This window comes from Hippocampus guttulatus, chromosome 17 (assembly GCF_054856545.1).
Source record: "Hippocampus guttulatus isolate MCC_2025c chromosome 17, RoL_Hgut_1.0, whole genome shotgun sequence".
In the NCBI taxonomy this organism is placed as follows: domain Eukaryota; kingdom Metazoa; phylum Chordata; class Actinopteri; order Syngnathiformes; family Syngnathidae; genus Hippocampus; species Hippocampus guttulatus.
Window position 1 is genome coordinate 1,687,361 of NC_141277.1, and position 18,621 is coordinate 1,705,981.

An 18,621-nucleotide genomic window follows, 5' to 3' on the forward strand; every position below is an offset into this window, starting at 1 on the left:
TTCTGGTCAAAACATTTAATTTTTAACACAGTCAAGAATGTAAACAACGTAAAAGTTTTGCTGCACATTTACATAACTTTAACAGCAGCATAAATGTGACAACATTTGTAAATAAAATCCACAAGTCTTTCAGAGCAATGGGTAATAGGCATTTGCGCAGAAAAAAAAAAGTGGGGATCAATCACTATCTAACAGATTACATCTGATGCAGGTGTAAGATCAATAGCCAAATCAATCTTTAAACCGACACTTTCATACAGATTTAAAACTGATTAAAAGCAGCATAAAAAAGGGATAAAAGCTTTTGGGTTAGAGAGGGTTGTCATAAGGTGAAATATGTACACATACAAAAAAAAAAAAAGAAATCCTCAAGGTCAAAGTCACTGCATTAGCTGCTTCAAAAGACCTTTCACAACGGAAGACTTGAGCTGCGAGATCGTTGCAATCCTCATCTGTTTTGAAGTAGAGTACTTGTCTTTGACAGCCTGTGAAGTCAGAAAAAAATATATATATTCAGATGCCGTTCTGCCAATCAAAGTCAAGACAACCAAGACAGCCCCTTACCATATGCTTAGTTTGACCTTCATTCACCTTGACAACATTTCTGGCAATGTGCGCCATGACTGGAACCAAACTGTCCGAGGAGTAGTCCATGTAATGTTGCAGCGTTGCGTCCTGAAGCAAAGTAAAAACACAATCTCACCTCACGGCAATGTTGATCACCAATTTCCAACCATGGGCAACTGTCCAGTTTCACTTAACTCACCCATTCTCCCGCATCCAGCAGCTTGAGCGTAAGCGCCAACGCGGCACTCGCCGCCATTGAAGGCGGGTAATGAACCATTTCGTAGTCGATCATGGTCAGCTCAAGCAAGTATTTTGCCAGGGTGTGCTGCTCTGCAGTCACCTGAGTGAAGAGATTTCAGTTAAAATTTGAAAACCACCAGAGAGAAAAATCGTGAGTTTCTGCAACAAACTTCATGAATCTTTGAGGCCCTTCTGAGGAACTGCAGAGGGAGAGGGCGACCAAGTTGAAATTTTAGCACACGCAGGATTGTCATTTCCATCTCTCTGATTTGGGCAGTAGTGTAGGCCTGATCCGTAACCAAGGCAAAGTCCATGATCTCTGGTGGATACATCTCCTCGTACTTTGAAGCTAGGAACATGGCGGTCACTCCGACAAGCTGCAGCTGCTTCTTGGGAACTGGGTTATCCTATCAAAAAGGCAAACGGATAGATCGTCTCTTTTTTATTTTTTTTTTGGAGCATTTCATGAAGCAAGCACTCTGATGATTTACCTGAAGAAAGCGGTCAATTATTCCCACAGTCATGTACATAGTCTCCTGCAGCAGGCGGAACTTCAGGCTCACTTGGACCAGCCAGTCGACGAGTATGGCCCGCATGTTGCCGGTCACTTCCTGGTCTTGAAGATAATTGGCTCGGACGTTCTGCTCAGCCTGGGTGACGTAGAGAGAGAAAAGAACAAAAATCCTGAGCAAAGCATTTTATACCTCAAAGTATAGGCACTAGGAAAGTCAACTGATATTTATTCATCTAATAACCAACTGCCTTACCAGAGAGTACACTTTGATATAGGTTTTCTCTGGCCTGTGAATGTTCAGAGTTTTAATTTTAGGTAACAAACAACCTAAATGGAAAGCAACTCTGATTGGCTTTCAACATGCCAAGAGAAGAGATCATTTCACAACAGGGAAACAATTCACTGAAGTGTACAGAAGTCAACGTTGTCCCAGCTCTAATCATGACTTATCCCATAACTGACAAATCTGACAGCGCATCATTTCCTCACCTCCAGCTGACGCATGTACTTGTATATATCTTTTACATATTCGCTGCAGAGCATCGGGTTGTCGTAGTCATCGGCATCCACATCCTTAATCGTGCTGTGGAGAATAACATCAGAAAATGCTTGACACAAGTCAGCTGGCTCGCAGCCTGAAGTCTCCATTGGAGTTGGAGACACCGACTCGGGTACAGGCACCGGCACCACCTAAAACGGGTATAAAGATAGTTTAGCAGTTAAACAGATATAAATAGACCACAATTACAATTTACCTGTACCACAGGAACATTTTGTGCTTTAGGCTCAGCCTTTTCAGTCACAACGGGCGCTTTGGTCTTTTTAACAGCTTGGGCCTTGACTGCCTAAGAAGTGGACATCGTAAGCAAAAATGACACTCAATGCAATTAAAATATTTCACATGTAATTATGCAACAAATCTATTGACTGCCTCATCTTAACGGTGGAATACTTCAGAAATTTGAAGAGTGGGAGCATTACTAAAATGGCTTGCTGGAATTTGAGCATTGCTAAAGCAGGGGTATATCATGAAACAGACCCTCGATTACAATATTTTGAAAAGTATTACCTTCTTCTGGGGCTGTTTGCTGCCTGGGACATTACCAATGTCCCCAAGAGCGGCTCGCGTCTTGAGTGGGGACACAGTGACGGAGCATGTCTTTGAAGCGAGGTCAGTCCGGGTGGAGGTCAAGCGGTTCTGAAGAGAAATTTTAAAAAGTATTAGTTCATTTGGGGGTGGCCCGCAAATACAGCATTGTTAAAAAGGGAAGGTGGGGGAAAAAAAGAAGATAATTGCTGCACAGAAGCAGAAGCTGTATCATTAATACTAAATACCACCACCACGCCAATCGAAGATGGCCAAACATTCATTCGAAGTTATAAATTACTTACTCTTGTAGCGCGAAAAGCCATTCTTAATTGCCCGTTTCTTTGGACGCAGCGTTCTGAAACCAAGAAGAGCGTTGAACCCGAATCCCACTACAGCAAACTGTTTGTCTTGGTTTAAATCCTTGCGCACTGCGAGCCGATTGGCTGGATCAAACTGTCCGGAGACCTGATTGGTCGAACACATCTGCGCTCAATGCGTTCCCATGACTCCGGACAAAAAAAAAAAAGAAAGAAAAGAAAACACAAAAAAGATTTTTTTTAATAACTATACCCCCCCCCCCGTCAGGTTTAATCATGTATAAATATATTTAGATAGCGTGTATTATAAACAGTCTTTGGACTCCGACAATCACGTGGCCTTTAAAAACCCCACTTCCTTTTCCTGTTTTTCTATGACGTATTATTCTAGAGTGGATATGTTAAAAAAAGCTAATCATGTGTCTGCTGGTAATTTGACACATGAATAAAAATGAGCCCTCGTTTGTGAAAAAAAATGTGAAGGTACCTTTAATGCTGAAAGGTCCTACAGGTTTTGGAGAAATGATGCTGCTATCCAAGCAATGCCTTTTTCATAGATGCCCCTGCTTATTTCAGCAAGACAACACCAAACCACATTCTGTGTCTGTACGTGTTACAACAGTGTGGCTTCGTAGTAAAAGAATGCAGGTACTGGACTGGCCTACCTGCAGGCCAGACCTGTCTCCGGTTGAATATATGTAGCTCATTCCGAAGCGCAAAAAACGACAATAACGAAGGACAATAAACCTTTGTATATTTGCAAATTTCCCCAGTGTGGGACAAATAAAGGTTCTCTTATCCAACTGTTGCCATTCATACATCAAAATAAATTGTGGCTGTCTGTGAACATTTCATCTTTGTGTTCACTTAAAACTGCTTGGGAATAAATTTGGGCTGAGAGAGAGCAATATTATTTTACCAACATTTTGGTTTGGTGCTGATTCGTTGGGAGTTCTCCCTCCCCAAATCTGCAATGGTTGCACTGACTCAATAAAGTTTGGGAAATATCGGTTATGCACACCAGCGCAAGTTATAAAAAGAAAGTTCAGTTGATGACAGGCCTTGAACGCAGCAAACATCTTTCTACAAATTACGACTACAGTACAGTACACCGCTAATATGTTGATGTGCAAAACACTCGGCCATCTACTTGAATGAATTGTGCAGACCAATATTTTTTGAAACATCCTGCTTACGCCCAAACACATCTTCCTCTCAGTCAGAGGTTCATAATTTCCATGACGTCCACCGGAAGCGGAGTCCCTCAACGCAACATGAAACAAAACCGATGCCAGCTGGGATCAGCTACACAGTTCACGCTAGGACGCTAGCGGCGGAGCAGGCCGGTTCTGGGTCGGACGACGACGAGGAGGAGAGGAAAAAAAAAACGCAAAAATAGACGGCCCTAAGTGTGCACTCACATCCAATTCGTTATACTGTTTATTCGAAAAGGAAAACAACGGTCATCTGACATAGCCGGTAAGAAAACTTCATGAGAGCAAGCTAGCATTGCTGGTTGTTTGGTGCGTTTCTGAGGTTGCCGTAACCTTATCGACTTGGTTTTGGATGTATGATTAGATGTAAAATGAATACGAAAGCATCGTCGCAAGTGTCGCAATAATTGTAACTGCCAGTTTAAACTTGGGTCAACATAAATTGATGATGTCGGTAGAAATACATTTCCCATGCGTCGACGTTTATTTTGGGTGTTGTTTATATATAAATATATATAGTCATCGACATACAGTACTTTGTTTATTTGCTTTAGCGACGTTTGTTCAAGTTAGAATGAAAGGAAGATGTCTGAACATTTCACGAGCACATGCTTGGAAATTTCTCCGATTTCGTTGAACTTTCGGATTACAGTATATACTTGCTTATTACATATTTGGATGAGACTTAGCCCTTATCAGTAGGCATGAAAACAACAGAGAACTCAGAAACTAAGGGCTTTCCTTTAACCACCAGCTAATACTAAATTAGCAAAATCACGAGAAGTTCACCACCACGCAGTGTATTTGGCTAACTTTCGTTAGCTTACTAGCTACTAGACTCAAAGTTGTGTCGACATTTATTTAAACCACATGTTTTGTGTCTTGCACGCTAAAACGAATTCTTACAATGCATCGTTGGCGCCACTTAAAATGTTGAAAAGTGATTTCCTGTTTAGAAAAAGTAACTGTTGGTGGCAAGCTTTAGCGTGCTAGCATGACTCAGTGGAATTGCTCAAGTGACACGATTGTGGCCTGTTCGGAAGGTGGCGACTGGTGATTGAAAACGTTTTAAATTGTGTATTTTCCAACGCTGTCCAAGATAACCGGGTAGACAGTCTGAACTATGCTTTTCAGTGGTGTTAGCGGGCTACGTTGTCAACGTTTTCGGGTTACGCGTGATTTGTGAAATGGTAAGCCTTTGTCTCGATGTTAATTAAGTCTGCTGCTGTTGATATCATTCTCATTTTGTGTTGTGCGTGTCCACTGGGTTTATCCGCGGGGTATCCATACGTTGTATACACGTTGTTGCTTTTGCCCTCTATTAGTGTTCTAGTTGTAAAAAAAAAAAAGTTGTTCACGTGTCACGGTTCCGTTTAGTGATGCGAACGGATTCCGCAGAATCGTGTGGATCGCTCGTGATTGCAGCTCACACGAGGCTTGCTCTCAATCACGGGTCACTAACTCACTTATCCTGCATTATTTACATGTTTTCCTCTTCCAACACACCTGATTCCAACGATCAGCTTATCACCAAACGCTTCAGAAGCCCGATCATATGAGTCAGGTGTGTTGGAAGGGGGTAATATCTAAAACAGGATGGAAAGGGGCTCTGGAGGACCGTTCTCGGGCTCACCTTACTTGACTCGCATATGAACTGATGTGACATCCCAGTCTTAATTCTAGTGTTTATTCTGACTAAATGGCTACATTTTGCAGCAAAGGTATCTTCAACACTTCTGGGAAAGCTTTCCACAAATTTTACGAATGTGTTGGTGGGAATTCTGAGGCATATTTTCAGAAGTGCATGAGTGAGGTCACGATGATGTTACTTGAGAAGATTTGGTCCTCTGGCTCGACTTTAATTCCTCTGAGGCGCTCTATTGGATTGTGGTCAGAACTCTGTGCAGGCCAGTCAAGTTCATTCCAACCAAACGCTCCATTCATAAATTCACGTGACCACTTGCTAGTTTTTCTGGAGTCACCGAGTTACCAAAGTCATAAAAATACAGTATATACAAACAATATAATAGTGTTTGACAACAACGCTGAACCATATTTACAATTTCATATATACTCAATCTATATCTTTGCTAGCTTTCATTGACAATGATCGTGAGAACCAATGGTCAAAATAAAAGGTTTTGTCTTTGTAATTCCTCCGAAGTGTTCAATTTCATTGACATTTTAAGTACTGTACAGTGTAGACACACACAATGTTTCAATATACATTATTTTTTGTCTCCAGGGTTCACCAGAAATCGCGATGGCCCAGGAGACCAATCAGAGCCCAGCTCCTATGCTATGTGCTACAGGCTGCGGTTTCTATGGCAACCCTAGGACTAATGGCATGTGCTCTGTTTGCCACAAGGAGCACCTGTCACGACAGAACAATGGAGGAGTCAGTTCCCTGAGTGCTGTGGGTAAGACCTACTGTGTCTTTTTTGTGTTTGCACCTGCATGGACAAAAGCGCTTGCACTTAGGTGCATGTTGTCCTCACCTGATAGGAACATTGGAGACTCTAAATTGTGGTTAGGTGTGGACGTGTGTATGAATGTTTGTCGATATGTGTGCCCTGTGATTGGCTGGTGTCCAGCCAGTCCAGGGTGGTCTGGACACCAGAACATGCAATTTTGTGCCCGCGATTTGGTCGCTCTGGAAATCAGGCCCATATTCTCTTATTTGTCGTTTTTGCTCAATGTCAAAAAAACATTTAAATGCCCATATGACATGGATTATTACAACAGGTTTCTGGCTCATTTCCGTCCATCTGTCAAGTTATACGAAGCAAGCGGTTAACGTTGATGTACACGAATGCAAGTTGAGAGCTGCGTATTTGGTTCCGCCGCGTGATTGTTATGTCACGCATCCTCTCCGGCAGGCAGCGCGAGTGGCCCCACAGTCGAGGCTTCGGCAATCCAGAGGTTAGAGGCCACCTTGAATAATGCTGCAGCGGCGGCCGTGGCTGCAGCCGAGGTTGCGGCTGAGGCGGCAGCGTCAGCCAAGGCTGCTGCAACTGAAACTCTCAGGTAAGATCCGCTGCGATGCAACCAAAGCTACTTTCACAGGTTCCGGTCGAATTTGCAGCACTCTTAATGGTGCCTTCGATAAATGTGACATATAGAATATGGGATGATGATGAACATCATGCACCTCATCTTGACGTGTTTGCATCTTGCAGTGGGATGTCAGCAACCGTTTCTCTCACACAAAAGATGGCTGAAATGAGTTGCTCGTCAGAGGATAATGGTGCATCGGGGAGCAAAGTAGAAATCGCAGACCCTGGTGGGTAACACATTTTCATGTATATCGTCCCCCCATAGTTTTAGAAGATTAAATAGCTTCCAAAACATGACTGATTGTTTAGAATTGGTGATGGAGTATAATGTCAAAAAGCGGCATTTCCGGACAATTGAAAAAAGGATGAAGTCCAAGTACACGACTGATGTTCTTTGAGAAGTGTGCGCGCGGCTCGCTATGAGCGGCTCCACCCCCGGCTGATTTTATTCAGTGCAAGTTATCGAGAGTGAAATACGAACCAAAAAGAAAAAGAGTGCCGTCTGGCTTCATGCAGGTATGCCAGGGACACCAAAAGTTACATCATAAAAAAATAAGGTAGATCATTTGGTCAGTTTATAAGTTCTCAAAGAACATTTGAGTGGGTTTCAACTGGTCTTCAACAGGCTGACATATAACATAAACAAAATAAGCTAGCTTTAAAAGAAAAGGTGAGCTGCTTGCAACACATTCTTGGCTCGCCATACACTCCTTTGTGATATATTGCATTAAAACCCTTTATTGGAGACGGCCCTGCATCTCTCTGACTCGTCATTCTCGAAGCTTGCAGATTCATCTGCAGCATGTGACATTTTGCCTCTGAATGTTTTCCATTGGCGTGTAATTCATTCTTCACAATGAGTATGACAGCTAAATGTTTTTCTTGCTCGTTTGCAGTGGCGAGTCAGACCACGGTGACAACCATTCCTCCCTCCACTGCTGGCAGTGAAGAGTCGTCCCAAGCCCCGGAGCCTCCCAAACCCAAGAAGAACCGTTGTTTTATGTGTCGCAAAAAGGTTGGCCTTACAGGTGAGTCGATTATTTTATTTTATTTTTATTTGAAACTGGTCTAAAGATCACCTGCGAATTGACCTCGTGCGACAACAAAACTCTGAGAGAGGTTCTGGGACGCCCTGAAACTATAGCCCCATTCGGAGAACCTTCTCGGACCTCACCTGATCACTCTGATTTAGTCCGTCCTCCGCAGGCTGTATTTGGTTAACACACGGACACTGTCTTGTTGTGGCCTTTCAGGTTTTGAGTGCCGCTGCGCGAATCTCTTCTGTGGCTTTCACCGTTACTCAGACCAGCACAACTGTCCGTATGACTACAAAGCCGAAGCCGCGGCCAAGATTCGCAAAGAGAACCCGGTGGTTGTCGCCGACAAGATCCAGAGAATATGAGGAGAACTTTGATGTCTGGGGTCTTTTGGCTTTACACAAAATGGACTTGAGCCCAACCTTCTGTGGCGGACCCCGACTCTCGCCGTTAATAATCCTGGTTTTCTTTCCGTTGATTCATATCTCCAGCTTTCGTTCGTTGTGTGATTTTATTTTTGAATTCTGAGAAGGTGGTAGATGGGGGGTCGGTGTTTCGGTTCTTACCTGTACTGTGTTCTCCTTGATGGAAAAAGTGATGTTCGTACAGATGCCTCAAAGCTTGCCCGATGGCTGTTACGATCCTCCATAGAGAGAGCGTGGGACGATCAGATGCTGGAGACGGTTACTGACCGCTGTTGGCTAGTGTTGCCATCCCAATCGTGCTTGCTCTCTGCTGGCATGAGTAGCAAAGTGAATATTGGACATGTTTCTCTTTTCTTCCTCACTTTTGGCCCCTTGTTGAGAATGGAACCCATCTGAGATGGTCAGATCAGATCGATGCATCCTGTGTGTTCAAGTCCGTGCCACTGTATCCTTGCATCCCACGCATCCACGTTGCTCACAAAATACTACAAAACTGCCGGCGCGTGCCCGTGTGAATTTTTAGAAAAGGTCTGAATGTTGGCATGCCAGCCTCGTGTTCTTTAGGTCCTTTACTAACACGACTGTTAATTGTGTTCTCATTTCCCCCACCGTTTCTCACCTGTGTGTGTGTGTGCGCGCGCGCACGTGTTTTGTCATATGACGAGTAGCCTAAACTTGAATCATTTGTTTTGCCTTTGACAGGTGTGGTCCCACTAATATTTTCCGTTTTGACTTCACTTTTGAATGTGTTCTGCTGTTTTAATGTGAGTTGATGTTCACAAAGTTGGGAGTGTTCAAGTGTTACGATATGATGATTAAAAACAAATATGGGGAAATATGGGAATGGCCGCGACCCTCGTGAGGGAGGAGCGGATTAGAAAATGGATGGATGGAATATGTGAATGATTGTTGACTGAGTATATGAGATGATTAGTGTTTGCGTTTCATGGATCATTTCTGTGGGTGGGAGGGTGTGGCTGCTTAATCCTCCCCACCCCCTTTTTTTAACCTTATTAGTTATGCAAGTTTGTACAAACATCTTTATTTATATACTGCCGTGTGTGTTATCTTCCAATAATACAGAGTAAGTTGTATGATGTAAATAAAATGTGTTCACAAAAATTACAGTAAGCGTTTTGGGCCCTTTGTTTTCAGCAACTGAATGTGTGTTTTACCCGCAGTGAATATCAAGTCTGTGCAAATGCTTTTTTAATTTTTATTTTTTAAAGACAAATCAATTTCAAATATTTCCAACCATGAAATGGTATAACTCAATCAACGGAGGTTGTGGACCCCTGCTTTAGGTCACACTACAGCATAGTGCAAACTTCAAACATGCATGTGATGTTTGCTATTGAGTATTGATAAATGAACTGATCCTCCTACAGGTGCGGGTGTTGCAACATCCAGTTACACTGTTTGTGCACACGCTCATTAACTGTCATTAACCGCCTTGTGTCTGCACGTCAGAGGAAATGGGATCTCTTGCATTGGGCGTCCAGGGCCTGGCCTTGTGTCACCTTCCACACTGGGCTCCGCTACCTCCACCATGAACCCGCATGTTTGGATGCGCCAACCAGCCCAGTGGCCTTTTTCATCCAACCAAGGGGCAAGCAGTGGTAAAGAGCACACACTCCCTCCCCTATACTTGAAGAAACAATCACTTTTATCATCTTTGCTTCTGAGAACCATAACATTTGAAGCTGATATCGTCACACCCCGTTGAACGTCGTTTCTGTTTGACTGGTCACTTCAAATTTCTTTTGAAAGAATGACTCTTCTCTCGAACCCTGCAACTGTGTCCTGTGTGCAAGCCTGGTATTGGCATATTTTTTGATCCGGTCACATGATCGAGTATTTCACACTCAACCTGGTGTGTTTATATTCTTAAAACCGATAGACATCAGCATAAAATGGAAATTTGGAACCTTGTCATATGTCCAGGATATTAACTCATTCAGTACCAGCCAATTCTAGACCTGAAAAGACGTTTAAAAACGTCATTGGGAGTGAATGACTTAAGTGTTTCCTTTTTAGTTTTGGTTTAAAAGCCTTTCTCTTTATAGAGAAACTGTGGATAACATTGCAACATGAAGCCGTGTGATAGAATCATGTCCCGATATTTTTAAAACCGAAGCGACGACTCCTACGTGTAGTAATGCAACTTTTAATAAGCACTGACATCTGCCTTTTAAGATAAGATAGCCTTTGTTTGTCCCACATTGGGGAAATTTGAAATTTTGCTCTGCCACATTGGATCACTCGGGAAATTTTTTTCATTGCGCACATTCAGAACACCGCTTGTGAAGCCACTGTCGTCATGGCGACAGCGTTGTGAGATACCCGAGTTGGCTGCTGGCGCAGAGCCGAGTCGGAGGAGGGGAGGAAGCCGCCGCAGAGGAAGCAGAAAGTCATTCGCTTTTCATCATGCCGAGAAAAAGGGACTTGTCAACGGATGAAGGTGAGGTGGATGGATCAATGAACATTTCGGCACTTACAATGCCTTGTGATATAAATTTCTCCCGGTGTGCCGGGTTGGGTGTGTTTTGAAGTGTGACGAACTAGTAGTTTAATCAACTTTAGTTCAACTTGAAGACAGAATAGCCAATTGGTACTGTTTTTCCTCCCTGGGTCTATGTCGGACTATTTCCACCAGATGATGATGATATTGCAAGATAGGAAAGTTGTCACACACTTGTGCAAATTTCTCCGCAAACTTGCTCTCACACAGCACTGCCGTTGAATATTTAATAATCATTGTATAAGGCACGATGGGTCATGCGGTTAACTCATCCGGCTCATCATCGAGAGCTTCTTTGTTCCAGTCTTGGCTTGGGGCTTCATGCGTAGAATTCTACAGGTGCTTGCGTGAGTTTTCTCTCGGTACTCCGGCTTACTCTCAAATTTGAAAATATGAGGAAAAGAGCACCCAAGGGGAGCTAATCCGTGCCGACAAGAATGCCCTGCGCCACATCTCCCAGCACGGAGTAGTGAAAAACACTGGCAATTAAAAAAAAAAAGCTTGAATTAAAATAAGTATATCAATAAGTTATTCAGAAGCCAAGCTAAAAAGATGCGCCGTAAGCCTCCTCGTAAAATCATCACCAGGCTCTGCGGACCTGATGTCTTCTGGGGACCAAAATGGCTGAATGCAACCTCACCATGTGTTCTGGTCTTCACCAATGGAATAATTAAAAGGTCTGAATGTTGTTGTGATGTATTTGTTTGCCATGCAGTTGAGATTGATCTGGAGGATGATGCCAGTGACGGTGACGGTAAGTCAGCCGCAGAATTCTCTGGACTTATCAGGTACACGACGCTGAAATCCATTGATTTCTCCCTCCGTACGTCTCGCCGACTCCTCCGTGTAGACGGTGCCACCCGCAGGCAAGCCAACAGGAGGCAAGCCACTGGAAGAACCGCCGCGAAGGCGAGAGCCCGTGGCAAAAAAACAGCCGTTGAAGAAGAGGATGAAGATGAAGAGGAGGCTGAGGCTCCTCGGACGAGAAGAGGGGCAAACGCAAAGAAGCCGACCAAGAAACGCGGAGGTGACGATGATGAGGACGATGAAAGTGAAGATGAGGGCCCCAAGAAGAAGAAGCGAGGGGGGGCTGCCAGTAAGAAAAAGGGAGGGAAAACATTGGACAGTGAGGAGGAGGACAGTGAGGAGCAGAAGGGAAAGAAGGGGAAAAAGGGAGGAGGAAAGAAAGGTGCAAAGGACGAGGAGGAGGACAGTAAAGCCAAGAAAGGAGATGCCAAAGGAAAAGACAAAAAGAAGAAGAAAGAAGAAAGGTAGGCCGAATAGCCATTTATTTATTTTTTTGTTTCTTCAATTCACTTCACATACGTGTTTGTTGACACGCGGGAGGAAACCAGAGTTCATATAAATGCTTGTCTCTCAGTCTTTCCACTGTGCGCCCATTCATCCCCAGTTCATCCGACTCCAGTTCAAGCTCCGACGAGGATGAGGAATCCTTGTCTGAGGGAGAGATGGCCCTGCTGATGGAGGAGGTGGAAGAGAAGAAGAAGCTGATATCCACCATCAGGAACAAACCCTGGCGGATGAAGAGGCGACTCACACACCTGAAGTAAGGTCCAACTGGAGGCCACGACAATTTTTGAGTAAAGACTTCCATCCTTTTTCTGATGACATTCCTCCTCACAGTGATCTGGGGCCTTTCCTAGGTTCAGTTTAGCCAAGATGCAGAGTAAACCGAGGACTGATCACCAGTAGTGATGGGCAAAATAAAGCTTCAAATTTGCTTTATGAACCAGGTGTACTTTTTAACTCCTCTGGATGGCTCTCTCGGTTCAACATTGGGCTGAGAGCGCACTGACTTGCCATTTTATAAATCCCAACGGTGCCATCTCGAGGAGTCAAAAAATGCAACTGGTTTATGAAGCAAGTTTGAAGCTTCATTTTCCCCATCACTCATCACCAGAGAATTGCAGAACACGCACAGACGCACAACTATTTTTGCTCACGTTCACCTCTACTGAGAATTCGGAGCCTTCGATCAACTGAACATTGGTGTGTCCTTCACTAAAAAATGGAAGCAAATGTCAACTGCACACAAGAAGGAAATGAAACTTCAACTTATTTCTTTGCCTCCGTCCCATTGTGTTGTCAAAGTGCATACAAGTTATCAAGGCCCGATGACAAACCGACCTTTACATCCTCCGCAGGGAAGCTCAAGACTTTGTGGATAAATTTGAAGGAGCTCTCGGCAAAGGAAAAGGCAGGAAGTGGTACGCCTACAAAGTCATGATGACAAAGGTTAGTTAAAAAAATAAAAATAATTATATCTCAGTAGTCCCTTATCGTTTGCGCATACATGTGTTAAGCCTTGTAATAAAACCTCTATTTTCATGTGTTTTTCAAAGAAATGGATTAAGTTCCAGAGAGACTTTGAAAATTTTAAAACAGCCTGCATTCCCTGGGAGAGGAAGATCAAAGAGGTGGAAAGTGAGTCATGGTTCATGCCCTATTTGCTCTCTTAACAGCTTAGCAGTGACCGCTTGTGTCCACGTGTTGAACTCCTTTCGATGTCCTCAGGTCACTTTGGGTCCTCTGTGGCCTCTTATTTCATCTTCCTGCGCTGGATGTACGGGATGAACCTCGTCATGTTCGGTTTCACTTTCGGACTGGTGGTCATTCCTGAGGTGAAGTAGCATTTTTAGTAAAGCTTGAAGAGCATAACAGTCGTGTACAGGAAGTACAGAACGGCGACCATGAGTATTGTCAGATCCCTCTTGCGTGTATTGAGAAAGGTCCTAGCCGACTCTCAGTTTAAAGGGTCGAAACTTCCCTTCTCCCTCGCCCCCAAGAATGACTCGTCTAAGTTTGCACTACCTTTAATTTTGAGGCGTCAGTCTTGTCTTTAAGCTCTTTCACCTGCTTTTATTGAGTCACCATAATAGAAATAAGCCAAGCATCGGGCCACTCCCTTTTTAAGGTACCTTTTTTTTCTCTATCGATCTGACACATTTGTTATGACCTCGACGGGTTGAGCTGGCGGCCTTTGGCCAGGTAAAATAATCAAATAAATCAATCAAAAGTCATATCCGATGTGTTTTTCTTTCTTCATACTGCAGGTTTTGATGGGCCTTCCGTACGGCTCCATTCCCAGGAAGACCGTTCCCAGGGCAGAACAGGCGACTGCACAAGACTACTCTGTCCTCATGGACTTCAATGTAAGTTTGGGAAAACGTGTCATCGGTTTCAATATGAAGTCATTGGGGGGCCGAGTGTTACTCTTGCCTGACTTGCAGCGAGCTGCAGGCAACGTCAGTTCACGGTTATTATTCTTTTGGATTTTTTAATTTCAATTAGATTTTTATTTTATTTTATTTTTTTAATTTAGTTAGTTTTCAATAAAACAGACAGATCTGTAAGGAAAGAGGAATAAAAGTATTTTTCTCCCACAGGGATATTGCAAGTATTCAGTCCTGTTTTACGGCTATTACAACAACCAGAGGACCGTCGGCTTGCTGAAGTTCAGGCTGCCTCTAGCCTACCTCATGGTTGGGATTGGAACGTTTGGCTACAGTTTGATGGTCGTAATCCGCACGTGAGTCATGAGCAGTCGGATTTGATCCTCGTATGTAGGAAGCACTTGCGTTGCGGTATTGCCGTCACCCGATTCCAACCGCAGTACAGAGACCCGTTTGATATGCAGGTCTCATTTCCCCCTCGCAAACCCGTCCGACTCGGTCATATGTTGGTCAGAATGGCAAAGAATGCAGACCTCGGCGGTGGGGACGGAGAAGACGGAGAGTTCACCTTTGCCTGGAAGATGTTCACCAGCTGGGATTACCTCATCGGAAATGCGGAGACTGCGGACAACAAGTATGCGTCCATCACCACCAGCTTCAAGGTAACCATAGGGACGCCCGTTTGATGACGAACGTGATAGGCAGCGGAGAAACGCCACATGTAACGTTTTTTCTGCTCATCCCGCGCAAGATCAGGAGTCAATTGTGGACGAGCAAGAGAACCAGAAGGATGAGAACATTCATCTGAGGAGGTTCCTCAGGGTCCTGGCTAACGTCCTCATCACCTGCAGCCTCGGCGGGAGCGGATACCTCATTTACTTTGTGGTGAAGAGGTCTCAGGAGTTTGCCAATAGGGACGATCTCAGCTGGTATGAGAAAAATGAGGTAATGTCCAAACATGTCCAACGTATGGCGCTGAAAGCAAAGCATTTGCAACGAGCGTTTGGTAGATGTTGTACCGTGTTGTTTTCTCGACATTTTTCCTTCTTGTTGTCCAGTTGGAGATCATCATGTCTCTACTCGGCCTTCTGTGCCCTCCGCTGTTCGAGACCATTGCCGAGCTGGAGGATTACCATCCTCGGATCGCCCTCAAGTGGCAGCTGGGACGCATCTTCGCTCTTTTGCTGGGAAACCTCTACACGTTCCTCTTTGCCCTCTTCGACGAGGTCAACACCAAGGTGCGTGTCCTCAGCGCTCGCACGTCTTCTCAAACCGCTCCGGCGCGGCCTCACGTCACTTATCCCACCTGACCGTTAGCTCGAAGAAGAGCAGTCCATAAAGAACGCGACCATACTGGCTTTGAAGGAATATTACGCCAATTACACCCGCCTGGTTAATGACACCGAGGCCACCCCGCCCCCCATGAACCCCGCTGATGTGATCCGAGGGCCCTGCTGGGAGACCGCTGTTGGCATCGTAAGGACAGATATTTTCTTCATTGGGGAATTCATTCGGTACGTCGGTACAACGTGCAAAGATTTGACATGCACTGCGAACGAGACTTAAATGTGTTGTTCATGCCTCGATCAAGACTGTACTTTGGCCTTGAAACTCTTTGGCTTTGTTGGTGGCATAACAAGAAGAAGAATCTGTAATCATGGTCTGATAAAAGATGGTTGTGTGTATTGGAAATAATGTTGGGGTATATTTTAAAAAAGATAAATAATTAAAATAGTTTTGGGCCATGTCTGCCCAGAGTGGACCGGCCATTCGGGATACGGCCCGATTTTCCCAACTGCCACCACGCATTTGCTTGAAGAGTATCCTGAGCTTATGCTTACGTTGTAGGAGTTTGTGAAGCTGACCGTGTCGGACATTCAGGTCACCTACCTGACCATCCTGATTGGTGACTTTGCCAGAGCCGTCATCGTGCGTTTCCTCAACTACTGCTGGTGCTGGGACCTGGAGGCCGGATTTGTAAGTCTATTTTTATTTTTTTTAATGCGTCTCGGGAATATGCGTTGACACTTCTGGCACCAATTTCTTCAACTGTGATATGACATTACAGTCCCTTTTCATTTTAGCCTTCATATGGAGAGTTTGACATCAGCGGTAACGTTTTGGGACTTGTCTTCAATCAAGGGATGATCTGGTAGGAACTTTTCTGATCCTCTCGCAAAATGTATTTGAATAGGATTGGATATCAATGGACTGAACATTTTGGGCTTACAGAAGTGACACCAACAAGAATATAAACCCGTCTAGGGAGTCACCTTGGGAAACTCCTATTTTGCAGAGTTGATATACTGTGCGCAACAGCGGCATGGACAGAATGTAGCTGGCTGTTTTTTGTTTTTTTTTTTGAATGGCTTGAACTGACTGAATGTGGGAATGTTTTAGGATGGGGGCGTTTTATGCTCCCGGTCTGGTTGGCATCAACGTACTGCGCCTGCTCACGTCCATGTACTATCAGTGTTGGGCTGTGATGGCGACCAATGTCCCTCACGAGAGAGTCTTCAAGGCCTCCAAATCCAACAACTTCTACATGGGTCTGCTGCTCCTCATCCTTTTCCTGAGTTTGTTGCCGGTGGTCTACACCATCATGACCCTCCCGCCCTCATTTGATTGCGGACCCTTCAGGTAACGCATACGCAAAATGAACCGAAAAGCTTGGACTGTGAACTTGTGTATTTCTGTTGTCTATAATGAGTTTTTTATGTTTATTTTATTTTTCGAAGCGGGAAAGCCAAAATGTTCGACGTGATCATTGAGACCATCGACCTGGACCTGCCAGCCTTCATAGGGACACTGTTTGGCTACGTAGCAAACCCAGGCCTCATCATACCAGCTGTTTTGCTCATGGTGTGAGTGCAGAGGCCCCGAAAGCAAAAAAAAAAAAAGCTGAAAATACAAACACCTTTTGAATGGGTTGCCTTTCCTGTCACTGAAAAGTATCAAAAATGTCTTCCTTTCCTCTCCAGACTCGCCATCTACTATTTGAACTCTGTCTCGGAGGCGTACAAAAACTCCAACTTGGATCTGAAGAAGAAGATGCAAATGGTAAAAGGCGTGATGGTAGAGCACAAAAAAACAAAACAAAAAAAAAAAGGAGAACCAGGGAGTGTTGAACAAAAACTAAATAGCTCCGAGTAACAAACAAACAAACAATAACCCATGACACGAGCGCAACGATCCGACCGCGGGCGGTTGGCGTGGCGGCCATTTTAACATTCCCTTTAACTCCTTGTCCTCCTCTGTTGGGTGCCGGCGTGTTTCGTCTTTGTGCGTGCGCTCCAGCCTTCGGCCACAATCCTGTCCTGCCCTTGCCTTGTTTTCACAGTCGTGCCTATTTAGAGTTTTCATCCGGCAAACGTCAAACAAATGTACTAAACTAATGCAGGCTCGCGATGAAGAAAAGAACCGGAGGAACAACACGGACAGCACCAATGAGGTTATGAAAGACTTGGAGGACCTGCTGCCAAACCGCTCTCTGGCCCCACCTGTTCCCGCACCGGAGTCTGGTTCGTAACATTTGATTGTCAGGAAATATTTTGTGGATGGATCATCGTCTGTCCCTTTTCATGACGTCTCGTCAAACAGAAAAAAAGACATCATCAGATCCAAAGCCGATGAAGACAAAACCCGGAGCGGCTGGGAAAGGCGTGCCCCTGCAGAAAGACGTTGCACTTGCAACATCCAATCCCGCCACTCGAGGGCAAGTCGTTCGACAGCCTGGACCAAGAGGCCCGGGACCAATGTCCGGTCCTGGGAGAGGTCGCGGGAGAGGACCCCCTCCGAGATCATGACATTACCATTCTTTGCCATATATCGCTAGTTGTCGTCACCACATGAGAGGCTCAAACGTGAACTGTGGAATTTGACCCATGGAGGTGATAATTCGGCCCTTTTTACTTAAAATCTGGAAAAATTGTCAATGGCTGTTGTAATTTCTGATGATCCAGTAAAATGCATCTCCTCCTTTATTACATATCCAGTTTAAATCCATTTTTTAAAAAAAGATGCTTTTTCTGCATGGGTTTTGTTGCATTTCGTGGGATATCCCTTCAGAACAATTAAGTCTGCTTAGTGTCATGTCTAGTGGTTCATTGTTCTACTTTTAATAATCTTCTCGTAACTGTTTACTTGGATCTGAGTTGCTCAGGCCCCCAGTAGGTTCATTCGGTCCACTGGCGCATAGTTGCAGTTTCTGGCAAGTGGAATGTGTGTGGCCTCAAAAGGACATCATTATCGATTTTGCATCAAGGATTCTTACCCCCCCCCCCCCCCAAAAAAGCACTAAGATTCTCTCCAGTTGTTTTACTTCACATGGGACACAATTAGGTTTTTTTTCCCCATTCGTTTTGCTTCCTGAAGTGTATTTGTGCTATATTCTTCATAGTTTATAATTCTGTATATTTTCAACTAAATACAGTCCGTTCCAGTGTT

The 18,621-nt window shown here is 44.4% G+C and overlaps 3 protein-coding genes across 3 annotated transcripts; 2 read left to right on the forward strand and 1 right to left on the reverse strand.

The window, feature by feature from the left end:
• On the reverse strand, positions 1 to 2,830 carry ccnb1 (cyclin B1). The gene is made up of 9 exons (XM_086134781.1): positions 2,714 to 2,830; positions 2,391 to 2,519; positions 2,077 to 2,166; positions 1,811 to 2,011; positions 1,299 to 1,457; positions 978 to 1,214; positions 767 to 907; positions 565 to 675; positions 1 to 485 (listed from the first exon to the last, which is right to left on the reverse strand). The coding sequence occupies exons 1-9, from the start codon at positions 2,732 to 2,734 to the stop codon at positions 381 to 383; spliced, it is 1,194 nt and encodes a 397-aa protein (XP_085990907.1). The 5' UTR covers positions 2,735 to 2,830; the 3' UTR covers positions 1 to 380.
• Positions 2,831 to 4,000: 1,170 nt separating this feature from the next.
• On the forward strand, positions 4,001 to 9,585 carry LOC147191427 (AN1-type zinc finger protein 5-like). The gene is made up of 6 exons (XM_086135702.1): positions 4,001 to 4,207; positions 6,188 to 6,362; positions 6,822 to 6,969; positions 7,122 to 7,225; positions 7,895 to 8,026; positions 8,252 to 9,585. The coding sequence occupies exons 2-6, from the start codon at positions 6,206 to 6,208 to the stop codon at positions 8,398 to 8,400; spliced, it is 690 nt and encodes a 229-aa protein (XP_085991828.1). The 5' UTR covers positions 4,001 to 4,207; positions 6,188 to 6,205; the 3' UTR covers positions 8,401 to 9,585.
• A 352-nt stretch (positions 9,586 to 9,937) lies between these two features.
• Positions 9,938 to 18,621, forward strand: tmc2a (transmembrane channel-like 2a). The gene is made up of 21 exons (XM_086135046.1): positions 9,938 to 10,079; positions 10,754 to 10,921; positions 11,697 to 11,735; positions 11,832 to 12,252; positions 12,393 to 12,548; positions 13,147 to 13,237; positions 13,345 to 13,426; positions 13,517 to 13,623; positions 14,056 to 14,154; positions 14,389 to 14,531; positions 14,690 to 14,837; positions 14,932 to 15,120; positions 15,234 to 15,413; positions 15,493 to 15,651; positions 16,024 to 16,152; positions 16,260 to 16,327; positions 16,576 to 16,815; positions 16,914 to 17,039; positions 17,157 to 17,235; positions 17,576 to 17,696; positions 17,776 to 18,621. The coding sequence occupies exons 2-21, from the start codon at positions 10,888 to 10,890 to the stop codon at positions 17,979 to 17,981; spliced, it is 2,817 nt and encodes a 938-aa protein (XP_085991172.1). The 5' UTR covers positions 9,938 to 10,079; positions 10,754 to 10,887; the 3' UTR covers positions 17,982 to 18,621.

Coding starts and splice junctions, on each gene's coding strand:
- ccnb1 (XM_086134781.1), bottom strand. CDS start 2,734: ATGGCTTTTCGCGCTACAAGA. Junction 1,215..1,298: donor TAATTGACCGCTTTCTTCAG/GTAAATCATCAG, acceptor CCTTTTTGATAG/GATAACCCAGTTCCCAAGAA. Junction 908..977: donor GGGCCTCAAAGATTCATGAA/GTTTGTTGCAGA, acceptor CTCTTCACTCAG/GTGACTGCAGAGCAGCACAC.
- LOC147191427 (XM_086135702.1), top strand. CDS start 6,206: ATGGCCCAGGAGACCAATCAGAGCCCAGCTCCTATGCTATGTGCTACA. Junction 6,363..6,821: donor CAGTTCCCTGAGTGCTGTGG/GTAAGACCTACT, acceptor CCTCTCCGGCAG/GCAGCGCGAGTGGCCCCACA. Junction 8,027..8,251: donor CAAAAAGGTTGGCCTTACAG/GTGAGTCGATTA, acceptor GTGGCCTTTCAG/GTTTTGAGTGCCGCTGCGCG.
- tmc2a (XM_086135046.1), top strand. CDS start 10,888: ATGCCGAGAAAAAGGGACTTGTCAACGGATGAAG. Junction 11,736..11,831: donor TGATGCCAGTGACGGTGACG/GTAAGTCAGCCG, acceptor TCCTCCGTGTAG/ACGGTGCCACCCGCAGGCAA. Junction 17,040..17,156: donor CCAGCTGTTTTGCTCATGGT/GTGAGTGCAGAG, acceptor TTTCCTCTCCAG/ACTCGCCATCTACTATTTGA.